The sequence below is a fragment of the Somniosus microcephalus genome, chromosome 5 (genome assembly GCF_052327205.1).
Source record: "Somniosus microcephalus isolate GS21.2 chromosome 5, FLI_Smic_1.0, whole genome shotgun sequence".
Lineage (NCBI taxonomy): Eukaryota > Metazoa > Chordata > Chondrichthyes > Squaliformes > Somniosidae > Somniosus > Somniosus microcephalus.
The window spans coordinates 66,648,292-66,666,819 of record NC_140991.1 but is presented as its reverse complement, the minus strand read 5'-3'; the positions used below and the strand labels follow the sequence as shown (position 1 = coordinate 66,666,819).

At 48.0% G+C, this 18,528-nt stretch overlaps 1 protein-coding gene across 4 annotated transcripts in view; it reads left to right on the top strand.

The window, feature by feature from the left end:
• Positions 1-18,528, top strand: part of myo3a (myosin IIIA) — a 722,675-nt gene that overhangs the window by 635,785 nt on the left and 68,362 nt on the right. For all 4 annotated transcript variants that reach the window (XM_085987739.1, XM_085987740.1, XM_085987738.1 and 1 more), the window contains 2 exons: positions 7,477-7,517; positions 10,061-10,204. In XM_085987739.1, coding sequence (XP_085843865.1) covers positions 7,477-7,517; positions 10,061-10,204 — 185 coding nt within the window. The remainder of the gene's footprint in view (positions 1-7,476; positions 7,518-10,060; positions 10,205-18,528) is intronic.

The window sequence follows — 18,528 nt, the reverse complement described above, 5'->3', positions numbered from 1 at the left end:
TTACCACCGTTTTGTGCCTAAGGCAGCACTGCTCATGCAGCCCCTGTACGAGGCCCTCAAGGGCAAGTCTGGGAAGGATTCGGTAGGCTGGACGGGTGACATGGACCGGGCATTCACCGACACCAAGAGTGCCTTAGCCAACGTGACCATGCTGGCGCACCCGCTACCAGGAGCCACCATCGCCCTCACCACCGACGTGTCAGATTACGCAATCGGCGCCGTTCAGGAGCAGTGGGTGAATGGGACGTGGCAGCCGTTGGCATTCTTCAGCCGTCAACTGCGGCGTAATGAGCGGGCGTACAGTACTTTCGACAGGGAGTTACTAGCCCTTTTTCTGGCCATCCGCCATTTCCGGTTCTTGTTGGAAGGACGTCCTTTCACCGCCTTCATCGACCATAAGCCACTGACCTTTGCCATGGCCAAGACCGCCGAACCGTGGTCATCTCGACAACAACGTCAGCTGACATACATCTCCGAATTTACCACAGATATTCAGCACGTGGCCGGTAAAGACAACCTGGTGGCAGATTGCCTCTCCCGCGCGACTGTGCATGCGGTCCAGCTGGGCATCGACTACGCCCTCATGGCAGCAGACCAAGTCTCAGACCCAGAAGTGCAGACTTACCGCACCAACACCACTAGCCTCCAGTTGGCCGATGTCAGGTTTCATTCGGCTGGTACCACGTTGCTGTGTGACGTCTCCGTTCGGGACCCTCGCCCTATTGTGCCGGTCGCCTGGCGCCGCAAGGTGTTTGATGCCATACATGGGTTGTCACACCCAGGAATGAAGGCTTCTCAGAAGCTAATGTCATCTAAGTTCGTTAGGCGGGGCATGCATAAAGATGTCCGCGACTGGGCCAACACCTGCGTGGTCTGCCAAAAGACCAAGGTACAGCGCCACATCAAGGCTCTATTGGCCACCTTTGCAGTTCCTGAGCGACGGTTTGACCACATTAATGTGGACCTGGTAGGACCACTTCCACCTTCCAATGGTTTTACGCACATCCTGACCATAGTAGATCGCACCACCAGATGGCCGGAGGCGGTTCCCCTGTCATCTACTACTTCAGCGGACGTGGCCAGGGCATTCATCTCTTCATGGGTCACCCGTGTGCCTGCTGACATCTCTTCGGACCGGGGACCGCAGTTTTCCTCCGAACTCTGGAATGTGGTGGCTCAATGTCTCGGTGTCAAGTTACACTGCACCACAGCCTACCACCCACAAGCGAACGGTCTGTGTGAACGTTTTCACAGATCGCTTAAGGCTGCACTGAGGGCCAGCCTCCAAGACGCTGGATGGGCAGACAAGCTGCCGTGGGTCATGTTGGGTCTTCGCACGGACCCCAAGGAAGATCTTCACTCTTCCACGGCAGAGCTCGTTTATGGTCAGCCGCTGCGAGTGTCAGGGGATTTCCTGCCAACACCAATGGAGACATGGTCCGCCTCACGCAAGCTCATCAGCCACCAGATGTTTCGCGCCGGTTCCCACATCGCATCGCGGGTTTCAGGGCTCTCACATTCCAGCGGAGCTGAAACAAGCCGACTACGTGTTCATCCGCCATGATGCTCACCGGGATCCGCTCAAGGCCCCATACACTGGTCCTTTCTGTGTGTTAGAGGCAGGAGACAAAACCTTCAAGGTGGATGTCGGTGGTAAACCGGACCACATTTCGGTCGACCGTTTGAAGCCAGCACACCTGGACCTTGACTGTCCCGTCGAGACCGCACAGCAACCGAGACGAGGTTGGCCGTCCACCGTCGTCACGCCAGAACAAGTGCAACCACCCGCCAGACCACCCGCCGTCCAACAGTTTCCGCTTCGGGAATTACAGGAGTCGTTCTGACAGGCTTACATAGAAACATAGAAACATAGAAGATAGGAGCAGGAGTAGGCCATTCGGCCCTTCGAGCCTGCTCCGCCATTCAACGAGATCATGGCTGATCATCCAAACCCTAGCACCCGGTCCCTACACCGACAGCCATCCCACCCAAGCCCTATCCCCGTAACCCCACGTATTTAATTCCCCCTAACACTAAGGGCCAATTTTTATCATGGCCAATCAACCTAACCCGCACATCTTTGGACTGTGGGAGGAAACCGGAGCACCCGGAGGAAACCCACGCAAACACGGGGAGAATGTGCAAACTCCACACAGACAGTCATCCGAGGCCGGATTTGAACCCGGGTCCCTGGCGCTGTGAGGCAACAGTGCTAACCACTATGCCACCGTGCTTGTCAGACCCCCTCACCATTTGACTTTTTCCGTTAAAGACAATTCTGGGGGGGCGCATGTGGCAGAGCCACTGAGGGACTCTGAACAACTGTACATTATTCCCTTTAACGATGTGTTAGCTACAGACTAACTCTGTACCATTGTATATACTGTTTGCATGTACAGTGCGCGGTCCCTTTAAGAGCACGGGCAAACGCGATGACGTCATGCCGCTAATCACGTGATCACCCAAACGCGGGGAAAACGTGATGACGTCATGACGCCATCCACGGGACCGCCCTGGCAGTCCTCGTGGAACCTCCGACCTGTTAAGACCTGTATTCATAGTTCTCTTGCATCAATCTGTTTAAACTCGATAGTTTGACATTAAAAACCTTTTTGATTGATTGCCTGTGTCGAACTCAACCTCTAGATAGGAATTTGACCATTCCTACACCATCATATAATCTCTGGCCCTTACCTCCTCTCATACTCCTTCCCAACTTTTCGGCCAGCTGTTGCTTTTTTCCTGCAGCCTCCGACTCTTTTTCACCTCCTGTTTGAACCTTTCCTGCTGTTTCAGCCTCTTCCTTGCATTAAGTTTGGGCCAAGGAGCTGCCCTTTCTCCCTCCTTCTGCCCCTCACTAACCTTTCCCTTTCCACATGATGTCACCCCACCCCCCACTTCCATGTCTCTGTCCCCCTCTAATTCCTCACTCTCAAGCTCTTCTGTAACCTTCTGTGCCTGCTCCCCGTCAGATACATAATCCTGCTCCCCATCAGATACATCATCTCCCATAGAGAGTCTTCCTGCTATTGCAGTTTCTCCAACAGTGCCGCTCTCTTCAGCCTCATCTCCACCTCTGACCCATACTCCCTGGCCCTTCTCTCGCTGGGACAATGGCGCACCTATATTGCTTCCTTCTGGCGTCTTTGTCTTGCCGCTCCCATCCTGCAGCTATTTAAGGCTCCTGCCTCTTGCACCCTCTCCTTGTCTTGCGCCCTCCTGCTTACCGAGATGTCCGACTCCCCATCTTTCTTTGGAGTACTTACATTTACCACGCACCCCGCTCCCACCTCCTCTCCCCCCCCCCCCGTGGACACCGGGGGCGGGGGGAAATTCAGCTGGTTTGCGCCTCCCATTAGTGCCTTAAGAGGGCGCTAATGGGACGCAAAGCAACTAGCGCCCGTGCGCGGCGATGTTTGCGCCACTCACGAAATTAACTAGACATTTTGCGGCGGCGCTAAACACTACCGCCACGATCTCCTGCGCCGGCAGATCGTGACGTCAGTCGAGTGTGCAACGCCCCGGTAGCGCCCCAGACCGGATATTGAGTGGTGGCCCCTGCCTTACCGCCTGCCGCTAGCAACGACAGGTTGAGGGGAGTGTTTTGCAGTTAGGAAGGGACTGGGGGAGTGCTATTTAAAGGCGAACGCTTCCTGCCTTTTTTTGTTGGTGGCATTTTTGCTCCACGCATTCTGAGAGAGAGAGAGAGACTTCTGGAGAGATTCAATGCTGTGTGAAAGAGTTTTGGGTACTGAGCAGCACTTTGCAGGTTCATTTTGATTTGCCCTTCCTTGTATCAATTTAGAGGACACTGTGGAAGCTGCACTCTGAGCTCTTTCCCTGGGCCTGTCCATTGTTCTTTCCAGCAGATTTGATGTACAGGCCTCTCCAGGTCGAGATTCAAGGCTGCAATGAGCAGGATGTGGATGGAGAGCAAGATCAACCCGCTCCTTTAAGAACTGGCCGGCACCATTGTGTCTGTGTTCCATTGCTGACTGACATCACATGAGCTTCGCCAGTGCTCTGAGGTAGCGCCTCGCTCCTCGGCCTTTGCGCCTTAAGACAGGTGTGTAGTGCCTGATTTAGCACTCCAATCATCTCCAGTGGTGATAAAAAGCCAAGTTTGCAGTCGGAGGTGATAGTTAGCGCCAGGCACTAAACTTTGCGCCTGGCCGATAATTGCGCCCCAAATGGGGAGATACTGAATTTCTCCCCCCAGATTCTTTAGGGAAAGCTGAACCGTATTATGGTTTGAGTCTGCCCTCAACCCGTGCTGCCCTCTGCTGTCTTTGTTCTTTTCCACTGTATTTGGTGTGTTTTCCACCATCTCCATCCTATTCTCTGCTCCGCAATTTTCTGCCTCTTCCTGCGCTCTTTTCTCCTTCAATTTACCAGCTGTGTCCTCTGACTGCTCCGCTCCTCCGGCCGTTCCACTCACACCTCCTGCTCCTTCTCCCATCTCATCACTCATAGAGCTACCTTTGCCTCACACTCACAGCGGGTGGGGCCTTTGTGACACACCCCACAGCCCTCCGCCTTGCAGCTCCAAGCGATGTGTCCAGACTTGCCGCAATTTTAACAATACAAGTCCAGACAGTTTCTTACAAGATGGTCGTGTCCAAGACAATAATAACAAACCTTCACTTGGTTATCATGCAGTACTCGGAAGTAATGCTCGCCATCCATTGTCTCGAATTTCATGCTGTATGGTAATGACTTCACCCCCTCTGGGAACCGTACCTTTACGTTAACGGGTTCCATGTTCCTGGATAGTACCTCCTCTTTATTGCTGAGCAAATTTTAACGTCCCACGACTCCAACTTTTTGATTAGCACATCGTCCTCAATATAAACTGGCAAGTTTAAGAATGAGACCACCACCTCTTCCGAATATAGCAGATACCTCCAAGAACTTATCGCCAACCTTCAAACTGAGTAAAAGTCTTTCCACCTCCTCTCGGCCACTGACCGTCACCTCGAACCCAACATTCGGCTTTGGTTGGCAGGCAAAGCAGCTTCCCTCGCCACAGTCCTCATGTACCGCTTGGATAATATCCCAAGCTCGTATCTCCTTATCCTCGCACTGAACCACCACCGTGTTTTCTTTTCCAAACCTCCTGGGGTCCCGGCCCAAATCTTTGGGCCTTTTTCTTTCCCTTCCAACCACAGTTTCTCCCCTGATTGAATTCATCTTGGGAACACTGTCCTCCGAGGGGCCGGCATTCCGGACCCCTCAGCAACCATTTGGCTGCTATTTATGGGCCAAAAAGGCCCTAAAACCTGAAAAAAAAACTTTTTACAAGCTCACTCCAACTCCTTGCAGCAATCAGGCAGCCAGCAGCACCTGCTCACTCCTAGCCCCTCCCACCTAGAGAGTGCTACCCATTGAGCAACAGCTGACACTTGAGTGGAGGAACCACCCTGGAATGCAGATGGTTCCTCTTGTAATGGATGGCATTGGAGCAGTTTAGACCAGAAAGATAACAATATTTTACCTTTAATAATCTAATATTTTTGAAATGTACTGGGGAGGGGTGCTAATACTCTCAACGGAAAGTATTCCTTCTAGACATTCCTTTCTCTTTAATATCATAAATAAATACTGAACATTCTAAGTTGGTTTATAACAGGGAGATTTTCCTGGCTCTGAGCATCAGCGCACCAGATCACTGCTGCACACCAGATCACTGCTGCACACTAGATCACTGCTGCACACCAGATCACTGCTGCGCAGTGGATCATTGCTGCGCACTGGATCACTGCTGCGAATAACAGAAAATCGGCGGGGTTAGAGCGCACACCTGTGAAGGATCCCACTCAAATTTTCTCCCAATTAAACGAAAACAGCAAAACTGTACGGGTTCCCTAACAGAAATGCATTCCGACGCACTCGATTCTGTGATGTTGGCTGCTCCCAGGCGATTCAATGCACCAGAGTGCAGAGTCAGGAACATCTCCCCTTATATCTTACACAATGGAATTCATTAGTCTGCATAGGTTGGAACAGACAGAAAAACAGACCTAGGAATAACAACAGAAAACGCTGGAAAAACCCAGCAGGCCAGGCAGCATCCATGGAGAGAGAAACAGAGTTAACGTTTCAGGTCAATGACCCTTCGTCAGAACTGGAAAAAAGCAGGAAATGGAAAGCAAGTTTAGGGGCTGGGAAAAGGGAGAGGGGATGAAAGAACAACAGGGAAGGTCAGTGATAGGATAGAAAGCAGGAGAAATTAAGAGACATTGAGAGACACTAAGAGATATTCAAGGCAAGAGGAGGTGGTAATGGGACAGGTTAAGGAACAAAGGATGGCTCTAGATGAGGTGTGAATTGCGCTGGCAGAATGAAGAACAGCTGCCATGTGGGAGGGAAGAAAAAAGGGGCCAAACAAAAAGTGTGGATAAAAAAAAAGAAAATATATATATGTGACAGGGGCCAAGGTTATGATCTGAAATTGTTGAACTCTATGTTGAGTCCAGAGGGTTGTAGAGTGCCTAATCGAAAGATGAGGTGCTGTTCCTCGAGCTTACGCTGAGCTTCCGTGGAACAATACAAGAGGCCGAGGACAGTGAGGTCCGAGTGGGAATGGAGTGGTGAATTAAAGTGTCAGGCCACCGGGAGCTCGGGGTCCCCCTTACGGACTGAACAGAGGTGTTCCGCAAAGTGGTCACCTAATCTGCATTTGGTCTCCCCAATGTAGAGGAGACCATCGTGAGCAGCGTCTCTGTTCCGTTTTTGTAGGTGAAATTGTAAACATGTCCTTTATACACACGGTTACAATTTCACAACTAATATCAAACAGAGGACATCTCCTCCCTAACGTGACTACAGACCAAGATAGATAATAGCTTTGACCTTTATCTTAATAACTTTCCAGAAATTATACAGACTCAACAGAGCTGCAAATTTAATATGGGAATTTGAATTGTGTAAAGGTTTGCTTTATTTGAATCTGATTAACAATGCTTTTATATATTGGAGAACAAAACATGATTAGATTGCATGGGTCAGATTTCTGTCCTTGTCATCTGAGCATTATAAAGAATGCATGGCCCGAGTGGAGTGCAGAGAGGAAAATCTGTCGGGGAGACAGATATTGGGATGTCTCACACAGGTATTGGGAACCCCCCACCGCCACCTGATTTTCCTTGGCAGGAAAAGCAGAAGGGTTCTGTAACAAAAGCAAAACACTATGGACGCTGTAAATCTAAAATCAAAACAGAAAATGCTGGAAATACTCAGCAGGTCAGGCAGACTCTGTGGAGAGAGAAACAGAGTTAACGTTTCAGGTCGATGACCTTTCGTCAGAACTGGAAGAAGTTCTGTAACAGATGCGTGAGCCTCACCACCGGATTTTTCTCAATCTGCTCCACCGAGGCAATGCTTAACACTCAGGCAATAAAGACAAAACTCTACCCCCATATATCTGTAGAGGTACAATACTGTTATAAATGATTTTTAATTTTTATTTTTTAACAGAGGTCAGTGCAGGATGGGAAACGAAAACCTCGGAAAGACAGGTAACCTCACCGTATTCTTCCAATCTAAGAGCACAACGCAGTTATACTACTTGGAATCCTGCATGGGGAAGATTTCCTCTGTTTGCTATCTGTAGTGAAACTGTAAACATATTATTTATACATGAATTCATAAACTTGGTAAAAGTAACAAATGGAGGAAATCGCCCCTTCAGGTCATCGAAACTTTCCCTTTGTAACATGTAGCATTTCCTCACGAAATGATACGGGTAACAAGAATACATTTTCTTCATGGCACACTGGCTCAGGGTCAGTGCCACACTCCTGTGATTCTCCCCACACAGTAGGTTTCTGATCTTGGCTAGGTTGTCAGAGACAGGCTGAGAAGAGCGAGTGCTTCCCTTTCAGGATAAAAGGAACACTGGGATGTGAGCCGCTCCAGGATTCTCCCAGCCGTTTCCTTGTGGCCAGGTAAATGCATGTCTTACAAAAAACAGATAGCAGCATGGGGGAGACAGCAAAATTAGTAGGAAGAAGAGAATTTTCCTTTTAGAAAATACAATGTTGTTTGATGAGTCTAGTGCGTTTAGTGAGCTCACGGAATCAGTCTCTGATAATGGTGCCTAACTATATAACAGGAAAAATCTTCTAAAATCTTAATTTGGATATTAAATTACACCATGGTAAAAAGTAAGATTCTGGCAGATTTTCACCACATGTTTAGAGTTACATAATTAAAAAAACACTGTTAGTGGTTAACTTTATATTTTGTAGAGGTTTGTAATAATTTCCGAAATTTAACAAAAAGCCCTCCCCCAAAGTGAAAACGATTGATTCTGGCTATTTTATTTTTCAATACATGTATCTCTGCAAATAAATTCTAACGTGAACCATTAAATAATATTATGATGTTGCATCTTAACAGTAGATCTCAGGAAATAACTCAAGGAAAGGAACTTGAACTAGCAAGAAGAAAACTAAATCAAACAGCTTACAGTCCCATATGAATTCCTTCCCAAATCTTAATTAGAGTAAATGCTTTAAAGTTTTAGTGTTGTGTAGCAATAATTTCTTACGCAGAATGAATCCCTTAGTAATTCCATTTGTTTCAGTGCGATCTGCAAGGCTGCACCTTTTCTGCACTCATGCTCTTCCTGTTAGTTATGATTTCTTTATTAGTATTTTTCCTCGGATCGTTACGTGTTGACCATTAGCGAAAGCTTGTTGGGATTTCATATTGTAGCTTCACTTGTTTTCTTATGGATTTCCTTCCCAATAGTTCACCGAGCTGAGCCAGTAAATAGTGAAGTCATATGGACCAGGAAAGTCCTATTGAATTCTGTATTGAATTGACTGCTCTCAGCCAGAGTGGCAGTAGAGAGGCTACAATTAGCCTCAGCAATCCTGGCTTAGGAAGAGGAAAATTGAGCAAGGTCCCTGCCCCTGATCTGACTATTTTCTCCGATAGCGACTCAAGCTGCATATATACATATGGATTTCAGGTGGGGACAGAACCAGGCTTGGTTGTGATATCTACAAGTATCAAATAGCTGCAGACAATCACTGTCTATGCTCCCACTTGAAGTATGCCCACTTGGGAGAGGCGCCTGAGGTCAATCAGAGACCACAGAACTGTACCGTCAAAACGAGTCAATGCTGTCAGGAGAGGAGTGGAGGAAAATAGAAAAAAAAACTTAAATTTTAATTGCTGGATTCCTAAATACTTATATTAAGGAGAATAATTATCCTTCGTAAGAACATGTCAGTTGATAGCTAATGAATTATCAACAATGTGCTAAGCGTTTAGAGATTGTCAAAGTCACCAAAGAGCCCAAATAGCCTGTGGTGACAGATGAATAATCTCACTTCAAATGTACAGAACATTCCTCTTAACTTACAGTTTCGTTGAGAATTGAGTGCTCATAGGCTGTTTGATTTACTTTTTTTTTGAAACTTTTTGATTTGTGTTTATCAAAGTGAGCAACTCTGACTATTTCCGGTACCCGGTGTCAGCATCAAGTATTCCCAAGCCAGGTATATCATAGTTACGTGCAGAGTAAAGCTCCCTTTGCCCAGTGAGGTGCCTTAGCTTTAACCTCGGAAGAGCATCCTCCATTGCACCAGCGTGAAATGGTTTCCATTTGCCACATTTTATCTGAGTGAGGATGCTAAATTGGCGTTGAATAGTGATATGGGGATAAAATTCAGTTTCGACAAGGAAGCAAAATGGGTGGTACTAGATTGGCCATCCATTATACACCCCACCCATATTTCCTTTCCATTGACTTCAATCTGTCAGGGTGTCTAGCAGGCAGCTGAGTCATGACCACCCGTTTTAAGCCCCCCGTCAAAGCTGAATTTCACCCCCATGGACTCATTTCACATTAATGCTTCATAAGGCTAGTCCAGGATAAAATTCTGAACTGTTAGTTCATTCTTACAGGCCCAGTTTTAATTGTTTGCTTCACTTACTCAAATATGTGCATTACCATTCCCCTAGGAAGTTGCAAGACGCAAGGAATGAATTAAACAAATTAACTAAGGTGATATAATTACAGTTAATATATTCATTATTTTCTCTGTAGCCAAGTTAAGTTGCTGGATGCAGATGATCGTTACTACAGACAAATTACACCCAGTGATTCAATCTCTAAGGATAACGATATTGAATCAACAGAGAGAATGCCATCTTCAAAACTCAGATCCACAACACCCACCCGCTCCAACAGGTAGATCTCCAGACTAGTGAAAATGTGTTACAAGTTGTAAAAATGTAAAATCCATTTAAAATGACCATTAATGAGAAAGCAAGTTTCAAGTCAACATGTCCTACCCTAACTCATTCTTATCCAGGCCTCAAAACCGTGGGACTCTTTGCCGCTCTCAGTCTCACCTTCCTCCTACAATCTACTGGCTTTTAAAATCCAAATTCGAGCACGGATTTTAACTCGGCCCACCCTGTAGAAACGGGAATAACGTGGGCCACAGCATCCAAAGGCTCCAACCCCTCCGCGATCAGCTCCCTCGCCCACCCCACCCCCCCCCCCCCATCCACCCCACGGACCTATTTGCCTGCCACCAGATATTGCACCAGCCCAAAGCCGGCAAGCTGCATGCATCAGGATGCCCGCTCAGGATGTATATCTCACCGTCGGCATGGTAATGAACTGCGGCCCTCAAGATGGACTGGGCCTCCCACCAGCAGGAGCAGGTGGGTGTTCTGCCCACAGCCTGCCTCTTCATTGCCTGGAGTTAAAATCTACCCCCATCGGTGTCCATTAACCACTACTTCTTGATTTATTTTGGGAAAGTGAACTTGTCACTATAGAAAAGAGTTCCATTTTGTTGAGAAATGATTATCATGAACTTCATTAATTCAACCATAAAAAACCATCATTATAAAGTTATCAGTAGGTAGAAAATTCTGTCAAATGGATTCATGTGTGTTGTGAAATTTTACGTCTGCATGATTTTAGCTCAACCAGAAAAATAGATTTCAAAGCAATTGACAATTTTGATCTTATTTGCACACATTTGAGTGGCAGGAATCCTTTACATGAAGTAGCATCAAACTTTATATTTTATGTGACTATCATGGATTTCTTTGAGTTCATAGACTTGTTGAAACCATTTTTGCTGTAGCAGTATCGGTAGTGTAATTGGTGCATGACAGTTTGAAATATTGGAAGGATATTCTGGCCAGTTTTGTGAAGATCTTGCAGGCCCAGACCATGTTCAAATTACTTTTAGTTATATCCGTTGACTGCAAATAACCTTACGATTTCCAAAAGACAATGAAAATGGGAGCGAACCCATTAATCTGTCGAGAGGTATTCTGAGACAATGACACCCCACCCCTCTTCTTCACAGAATGAGTGATTGGTAGCAACCTGTAGTACCCTAAATTATAGAAAGTTGTGGTAGGGTCCCAGAATATTCTTACTTTTGTTTAGATTTTTTCCTGTTATTACTTTCTTAAAGATATATTAATGAACCAAACCAAATTTATTGGAGGTAATTTTAACTTGTATCATTGGGTGAGGTGTAAAACAGGCTGCCGATTCGCTATTGCCTGTTTTTTACCTGGGGATAAAGGTTAAAATTAACCCCAATTGTATTTTTCTTTTCAATTCTCTTTTTCACTGTATTAGCCTGGATTCACTTATATTAGCCTGGAAATCACTGTTGCCGATATTAGCGGGCAAACACATAGCATGTTCTTATGCCATTCCTTGGTCTGCTATTTTAATGCAGGCATTAACACATTTATATATCTTAAAAGAGTTAAAGCCCAAGTTAAAATAGCAGACCAAGGAATGCTATAAGAACACATTCATTATTTGTCGCTAACTGTCATTCAAGGCTCTCATGCCTCTGATTTATCTTTGTAATAGCCAGACGAAACAATGAGCTGTAACTTTCCATTTGTGAGTGTATGTTTTGTATATTTTGTTTTAGGAAAATAATAAAGTGGTTTAATTCCTCTCACAGAAAAACACGTACTCCACAATATTCCCTTTAGTTATCAGTAAATGGTTCCCATGACAATGTGTACGTTTTCTATATGGACTTAGACTCTTTCCTCCATGGACAAAATGTGAATCATAGATAATCCAATCTATTTTATCGTCAGGGAAATAATACGCTTATTCTGTCAGTCAGAAAAATATGTTTCAAGGGAACATTGGGGCTTTCTATTAAGATTATCTTGAAGTCAATTATAAAAGGGTGATAACCACATCTGCACAGCTGTAGGCTGTGTTTCACTGCACATTTACACAGGAGGGTTCATTACCGCATGATATCTCCCTGCAAACATCTAATACAAATGTAATTGAGCATGTGGCTAGATATATGATAAGCTCAGACTTGAATCTTTCTTGGGATTTTCATTGGTCCTATGGACATAGAAGTGCTGGTGTCAATAATCGCTAAATTTGTAAAAGGTAAACAGCAAATTTGTATGTTCTTTTAAACCATCTCTGTATATGCATCAACAGGATTGTTACCTAAACTGACATTTACCAACTTCCTAATTGCAATGGCCAACTAATCTCACAGTGTTACATAGGGGCAGATTCTGCAAAGCTTTGTGCCATGACAGCAAAGTGCCACAAGTGCAGGAGATCGCAGAGGTGGAGGAGTAGGCCCAGTGCCCATTTCTTATTGTGCTGCAGTTCTGCAATCTGCTGCATATTATGTGCTAATTTGCTTGCCCTGTTTCATGCCTGAGCCTCATTAAGGCCCCAGATTTGATGCAAAAATATTTAAATGAACACCTGCCACAATTCCGAGGGATTAGCCTCAGTTTTGCTCTTTTTTTCTTTAGCACCTATTCGGAATGGGAGCAAGGGGAACTCTGTGGGTGATGGAGCTCTAATATGGTAGCGGGCTTTGTATGCTTTGTTTTTAATCACCAAATGTTTCCATATTTCTGACATTATAACTATTTTTTAAAAAACCTTCCATACCTTTTTTTAGCTCCTAACAGTCAAGTTTTTTCAAATCGAGTACTTCATGGTTAAGGTGGTACAAGATGAAAGAAAGCATGCCAGGGAGATTAGCAATCACCAAACCATATTTGCTGATCTTGGCACAACCACCAACCAAAGCCCATGGACAACTGCCTCAGCCAGCTTCGGGTCAGCAGGGAGCCATTTGCAGCTCTTTGCCATCTGCAGCAAGGACACCTTTCAGCTAAATTGCCACATAGGGAGAGCACTGCTATCACTGTTACGCCTGCAGCTCATTCACAGCGAGCACTACAATATCAGCAAATGTGCTGCTCACATATGGATGAAACAGGTGACTGATGCTTTGGTCAGCATGGCCAACATTTTCATCTTCTTTTCGACTGAGTAACATGACATGGCTGTCCAATGAGACTTCCAGCATTTAAGTGCTACTGCATTACCCAAAGTACAGGGGTTACTGGAGGCTGCCATATGCTCAGCCTGTCAGTAAGCAACCACAGTTGTGTTACAGTGCTTTGGTACTGAAGCCCTTAGAACATGTGACTGTGATCAGACTTTAAAATGTATGTTGCAGCTTGAATGTGTGCCCTGCTGAGGAATGTCTATGTATGAGATGCACTGAGAGAGCTGTAAGGCTGTGAGAGAGCCTGGTATGGGTGAACAATGCATGTGAAACAGGTTCACAGACAATATTTTGTGCCATACACTCTTGAGTCATCTATCTGATTTCTTAAAGTATGTTGTCTTTTCCTGCATTTGTTCCTGGATCCTGAAGGTACAGTATAGTGTTAAGCCTGACTGCTACCTCCTATCATACATGGTGTACAGCTGTCTCATGGAGAAGATGCTCAGGCGGGGAAAACAGAGCAAGCCTCACCTTACACCCATTTCATGCAGCAACAGATTCAGTTCTCCACACATCGGACATGAATTGGGTGCTTTGCCCACAGACTCTGTTCCATGTTTCTACATTGGGTTTATATGTCTTTGCTTTTGTCCTGTCACGTCTTTACCCTCCATTCAATCTTCGAAAAGGCTGACTACATTCTAAAACTATGTTCAGCTTTTCCAAAGCTTAGAAGAATTTTTGACCCTCTGTGCAGCTAATGAACAAGTGTCTGCCTTCCTTTCAGCTGGGCGGTGCCAGCTATCCTACACTTTTCATCTGCATGTTTTCTCCACCAGGATAAGTTGTGTTGGAAGAATATTATAATCATATAAATGAACTAACCTCATGGCCATGATATTTACAGGGAAGCGTAGAGGGAGCGGAGGGCGCGTGTTTGTGGCCAGGTAGCCCAGAAAAGCTTGGTATGCAGAGGTCATGCCGAATTTAATGGCAGGATCTTATTAGCCTATTTTTACTCTGTTTCCCGCCCGGCAGCTTGCCAGATTGAGAGGCTGGTCGACTGCCGGGCTGCTAAGCCAGCGGTAGAAGATCCCCAGCAATCGGAGAAGATTAAGAACATAAGAAATAAGAGCAGGAGTAGGTCATACGGCCCCTCGAGCCTGCTCCACCATTCAATAAGATCATGGCTGATCATCGACCTCAACTCCACTTTCCCGCCCGATCTCCATATCCCTTGATTCCCCTAGAGTCCAAAAATCTATCTATCTCAGCCTTGAATATACTCAAAGACTCAGCATTCACAGCCCTCTGGGGCAGAGAATTCCAAAGATTCACAACCCTCTGAGTGAAGAAATTCCTCCTCAGTCTTAAATGGCCTACCCCTTATCCTGAGACTATGCCCCCTAGTTCTAGACACTCCAGCCAGGGGAAACAACCTCTCAGGATCTACCCTGTCAATTCCACTCAGAACCTTGTATGTTTCAATGAGATCACCTTTCATTCTTCTAAACTCCAGAGAGTGTAGGCCCATTCTACACAATCTCTCATCATAGGACAGTCATCTCATCCCAGGAATCAATCTAGTGAACCTTTGTTGCACCACCTCCAAGGCAAGTATATCCTTCCTTAGATAAGGAGACCAAAACTGTGCACAGTACTCCAGGTGTGGTCTCACCAAGGCCCTGTACAGGTAGACTATCCCTTATCCGAAAACCTTGGGACCAGCTGTGTTTCGGTTTTCAGAATTTTTCGGATTTCAGAAGGTTTTCATCTCCGTATCTGACAACAAACACTGTTGCTTAGCAACAGCTTGTAAACACTCGGGCCCTGCCTTGGAAGCATCTCTGAAGTTGTTGCTAAGCTACAGAGACTCTTTCCACAGCCTGACTGTTTAAAAAAATGCTAGGGGAAGAAAAAAAATGCTAGGGGAAGATAAAAAACCTAACAAAACGGCTGCTGATTTCTGCCATTAGATCGAGGTTTCCGGCTCCCCCTGCTCCGTATCTGAATTCCTTGACTTAGCGGGGGTCTGGGGCTCGACTGCCACCGCCAGTTGTGGGAAAGCCGGATATCGGCTGACTCCTGCACTAAGCTGGCCCGCAAATCAGGTCGGAGGGGGGGGAAGAAAAGACTATCAGATGGGCCGCTGTATTGTTGGGTTCACTCTCCCGGTACCTCCTTCACACTGCCCGGCTCGGCCTGCAATCTCCTACCCAGGAGGGAACTCTGTGACCCTCTGCCCTGCTCACAAGGAAAGGCAGAGCTCCCGGACCACTACTGTCATGTTTGGCGCCACTCGGGTCTTGTCGTGCGCACGACTTACACGCCACAAAAAAACTTTCGGTTTTTAGAGGTTTTCGGTTTTTGGAAGTGCGGATAAAGGATAGTCTACCTGTACAATTGTAGCAAGACTTCCTTAATCTTATACTCCAACCCCCTTGCAATAAAGGCCAACATACCATTTGCCTTCCTTATTGCTTGCTGTACCTGCATGATAACTTTCTGTGTTTCTGTTCTTCCTACCAAAGTGAATAACCTCACATTTCCCTACATTATACTCCATCTACCACCTTACTGCCCACTCACTTAGTCTATCTATATCCCTTTGCAGACTCTTTGTCCGGAATTTTGCCGGTCCTCAGAGTGTGGGATTGGAGGCGGGACCACTGTCAAAATGGCAAAGATTGACAGCGGGCAGGAAACCCGCTGTCAACCTGCCTCCAATCAATCTTCCCAAGTGTCGGGTCCCCGATTTGCACATGGACCCGACACCTAGTGGCGGGATGAGGATTATAGCCACTTACCTGGCTGTTAACAGGTACTTGATACTTGTTAACAGGCTCTTTTTCAATTTTCAATTTTGCCGCTTCTGCCTCCCCGATGTCCGGACACCACATTTGCGACCTTCCAATTCGCTGGGACCATTCTAGAATCTAGGGAATTTTGGAAGATCAAAACCAATGCATCCACTATCTCTTCAGCCACCTCTTTTAGAACCCGAGGATGTAGGCTGTCAGGTCCAGGGGATTTGTTGGCTTTTAGTCCTATTAGTTTCTCTAGTATTTTTCTCTACTTTTATTAATTACGTTAAGTTCCTCACACTCATTAGACCTTTGGTTCCCTACCATTTTTGGTATAGATTGGGGCCTGGTCAGGGGGCTCAGAGCAAGGAGGGAGAGTCCAATCATGGGAAGGGGGAGATCGCGGTGGGGGAGATCGTGAGAGGGAGAGATTGCAGTGGCGGGGAGAAGAAACTCGGGGTGGTGGAGATTCTAGGGGGGAGAGATCGCGGGGAGGAAGATCGATGGGTGGGAGATCGCGGGGAGGGAGAGATTGCATGGAGGGAGATCGGGGGAATGGGGAGATTTCAGGGAGGGAGAACCTGGGGAGGGGGCGATTGCGGGAAGGGGGCGATTGCGGGAAGGGGGAGATCGTGGGGAGGGGGAGATCGTGGGGAGGGGGAGATCGTGGGGAGGGGGAGATCGCGAGGAGGGGGAGATCACGGGGAGGGTGATCGTGGGGAGGGGGTTATCGCGGGGAGGGGGAGATCGCGGGGAGGGAGATCGTGGGGAGGGGGTGATCGCGGGGAGGGAGATCGTGGGGAGGGGGTGATCGCGGGGAGGGGGATCGTGCGGAGGGGTGATTGCGGGGAGGGGGAGATCACGGGGTGGGAGATCGTGGGGAGGGGGTGATCGCGGGGAGGGGGAGATCGCGGGAAGTGAGATCGCGTGGAGAGAGATCATGGGGAGGGGAAACCGCGGGGTGTGAGATCGCGGGGGGGAGATCATGAGGAGGGGTGATCATGGGGAGGGGGAGATCGCGGGGAGGGAGATCGTGGGGAGGGGGAGATCGTGGGGAGGGGGTGATCGCGGGGAGGGAGATCGTGGGGGAAGATCGCGGGGAGGGAGATCACAGGGTGCAAGATCGTGGAGAGGGGGAGATCGCGGGTAGTGGGATCGCGGGGAAAGAGGGATCGTGGAGAGGGGAGATCGCGGGAAGTGAGATCGCGTGGAGAGAGTTCATGGGGAGGGAAATCGCTGGAGGGAGATCGCAGGGAGAAAGATCACGGAGAGGGGGAGATCGCGGGGAGTGAGATCGTGGGGAGAGAGATTGTGGGGTGGGAGTGACGTAAGAGGCACTTGGCCTGAGTATTGAACAAAGCTTTAATCAACTGTTTTTCAACAGGGAGATCTAATTATGTCCTTCACTAGTTCCTGTTAAAGAATGTCCTGAGCAAGCTGGGCCCATGCCTGAGTATTTATACTCTCCCTGGACAGCGCCACCAGTAGGCCGCCCAGGATTCCTTCATAAGTCATTTCCACATGAATGACAAGATTCATGTCAGGGAGTGATCGTGGGGAGGGAGAGATCATGGGGAGGGGGAGATTGCGGGGAGGGAGTGAGCGCGGGGAGGGAGAGATCACGGGGAAGGGGAGATCGTGGGTAGGGGTAGATCGTGGGGGGGGAGAGATCGCGGGCTGGGAGATCGCGGGGAGGGAGAGATTGTGGGGTGGGTGATCGCGGGGATGGAGAGGCCGCAGGGAGAGGGAGCTCATGGGGAGGGAGATCGTGGTGTGGGAGATCGCGGGAAGGGAGTTCGCCGGGATGGGGAGATCGCGGGGAGGGAGATCGCAGGGAGGGAGAGTTGTGGGGAGGGAGATCGCAGGGACGGAGAGTTTGCAGGGAGGGGGAGATCACGGGGAAGGAGATCGTGGGGTGGGAGATCGCGGGGACGGAGAGTTTGCAGGGAGGGGGAGATCACGGGGACGGAGATCGCGGGGAGGGAGATCGTGGGGAGGGAGATCGTGGGGTGGGAGATCGCGGGGAGGGAGATCGTGGGGTGGGAGATCGCGGGGAGGGAGATTGTGGGGATGGGGAGATTACGGGGAGGGAGATCGCAGGGAGGGAGATCGTGGGGTGGGAGATCGCGGGGAGGGAGATCGTGGGGAGGGAGATCGTGGGGAGGGAGATCGCGGGGAGGGAGATTGTGGGGATGGGGAGATTGCGGGGAGGGTGATCGCGGGGAGGGTGATCACGGGGAGGGAGATCGCTGGGAGGGAGATCATGGTGAGGGGAGATCGCGGTGAGGAGAGATCGCTGGGGGGAGATCACGGACGGGGAGATCGTGGGATGGGGAAATCACGGGAGGGAAATCTTGGGGAGCTGGAGATTGCGGGGAGGGAGATCATGGGGTGGGAGATCGCGGGGAGGGGAGATCGCGGGGAGAGAG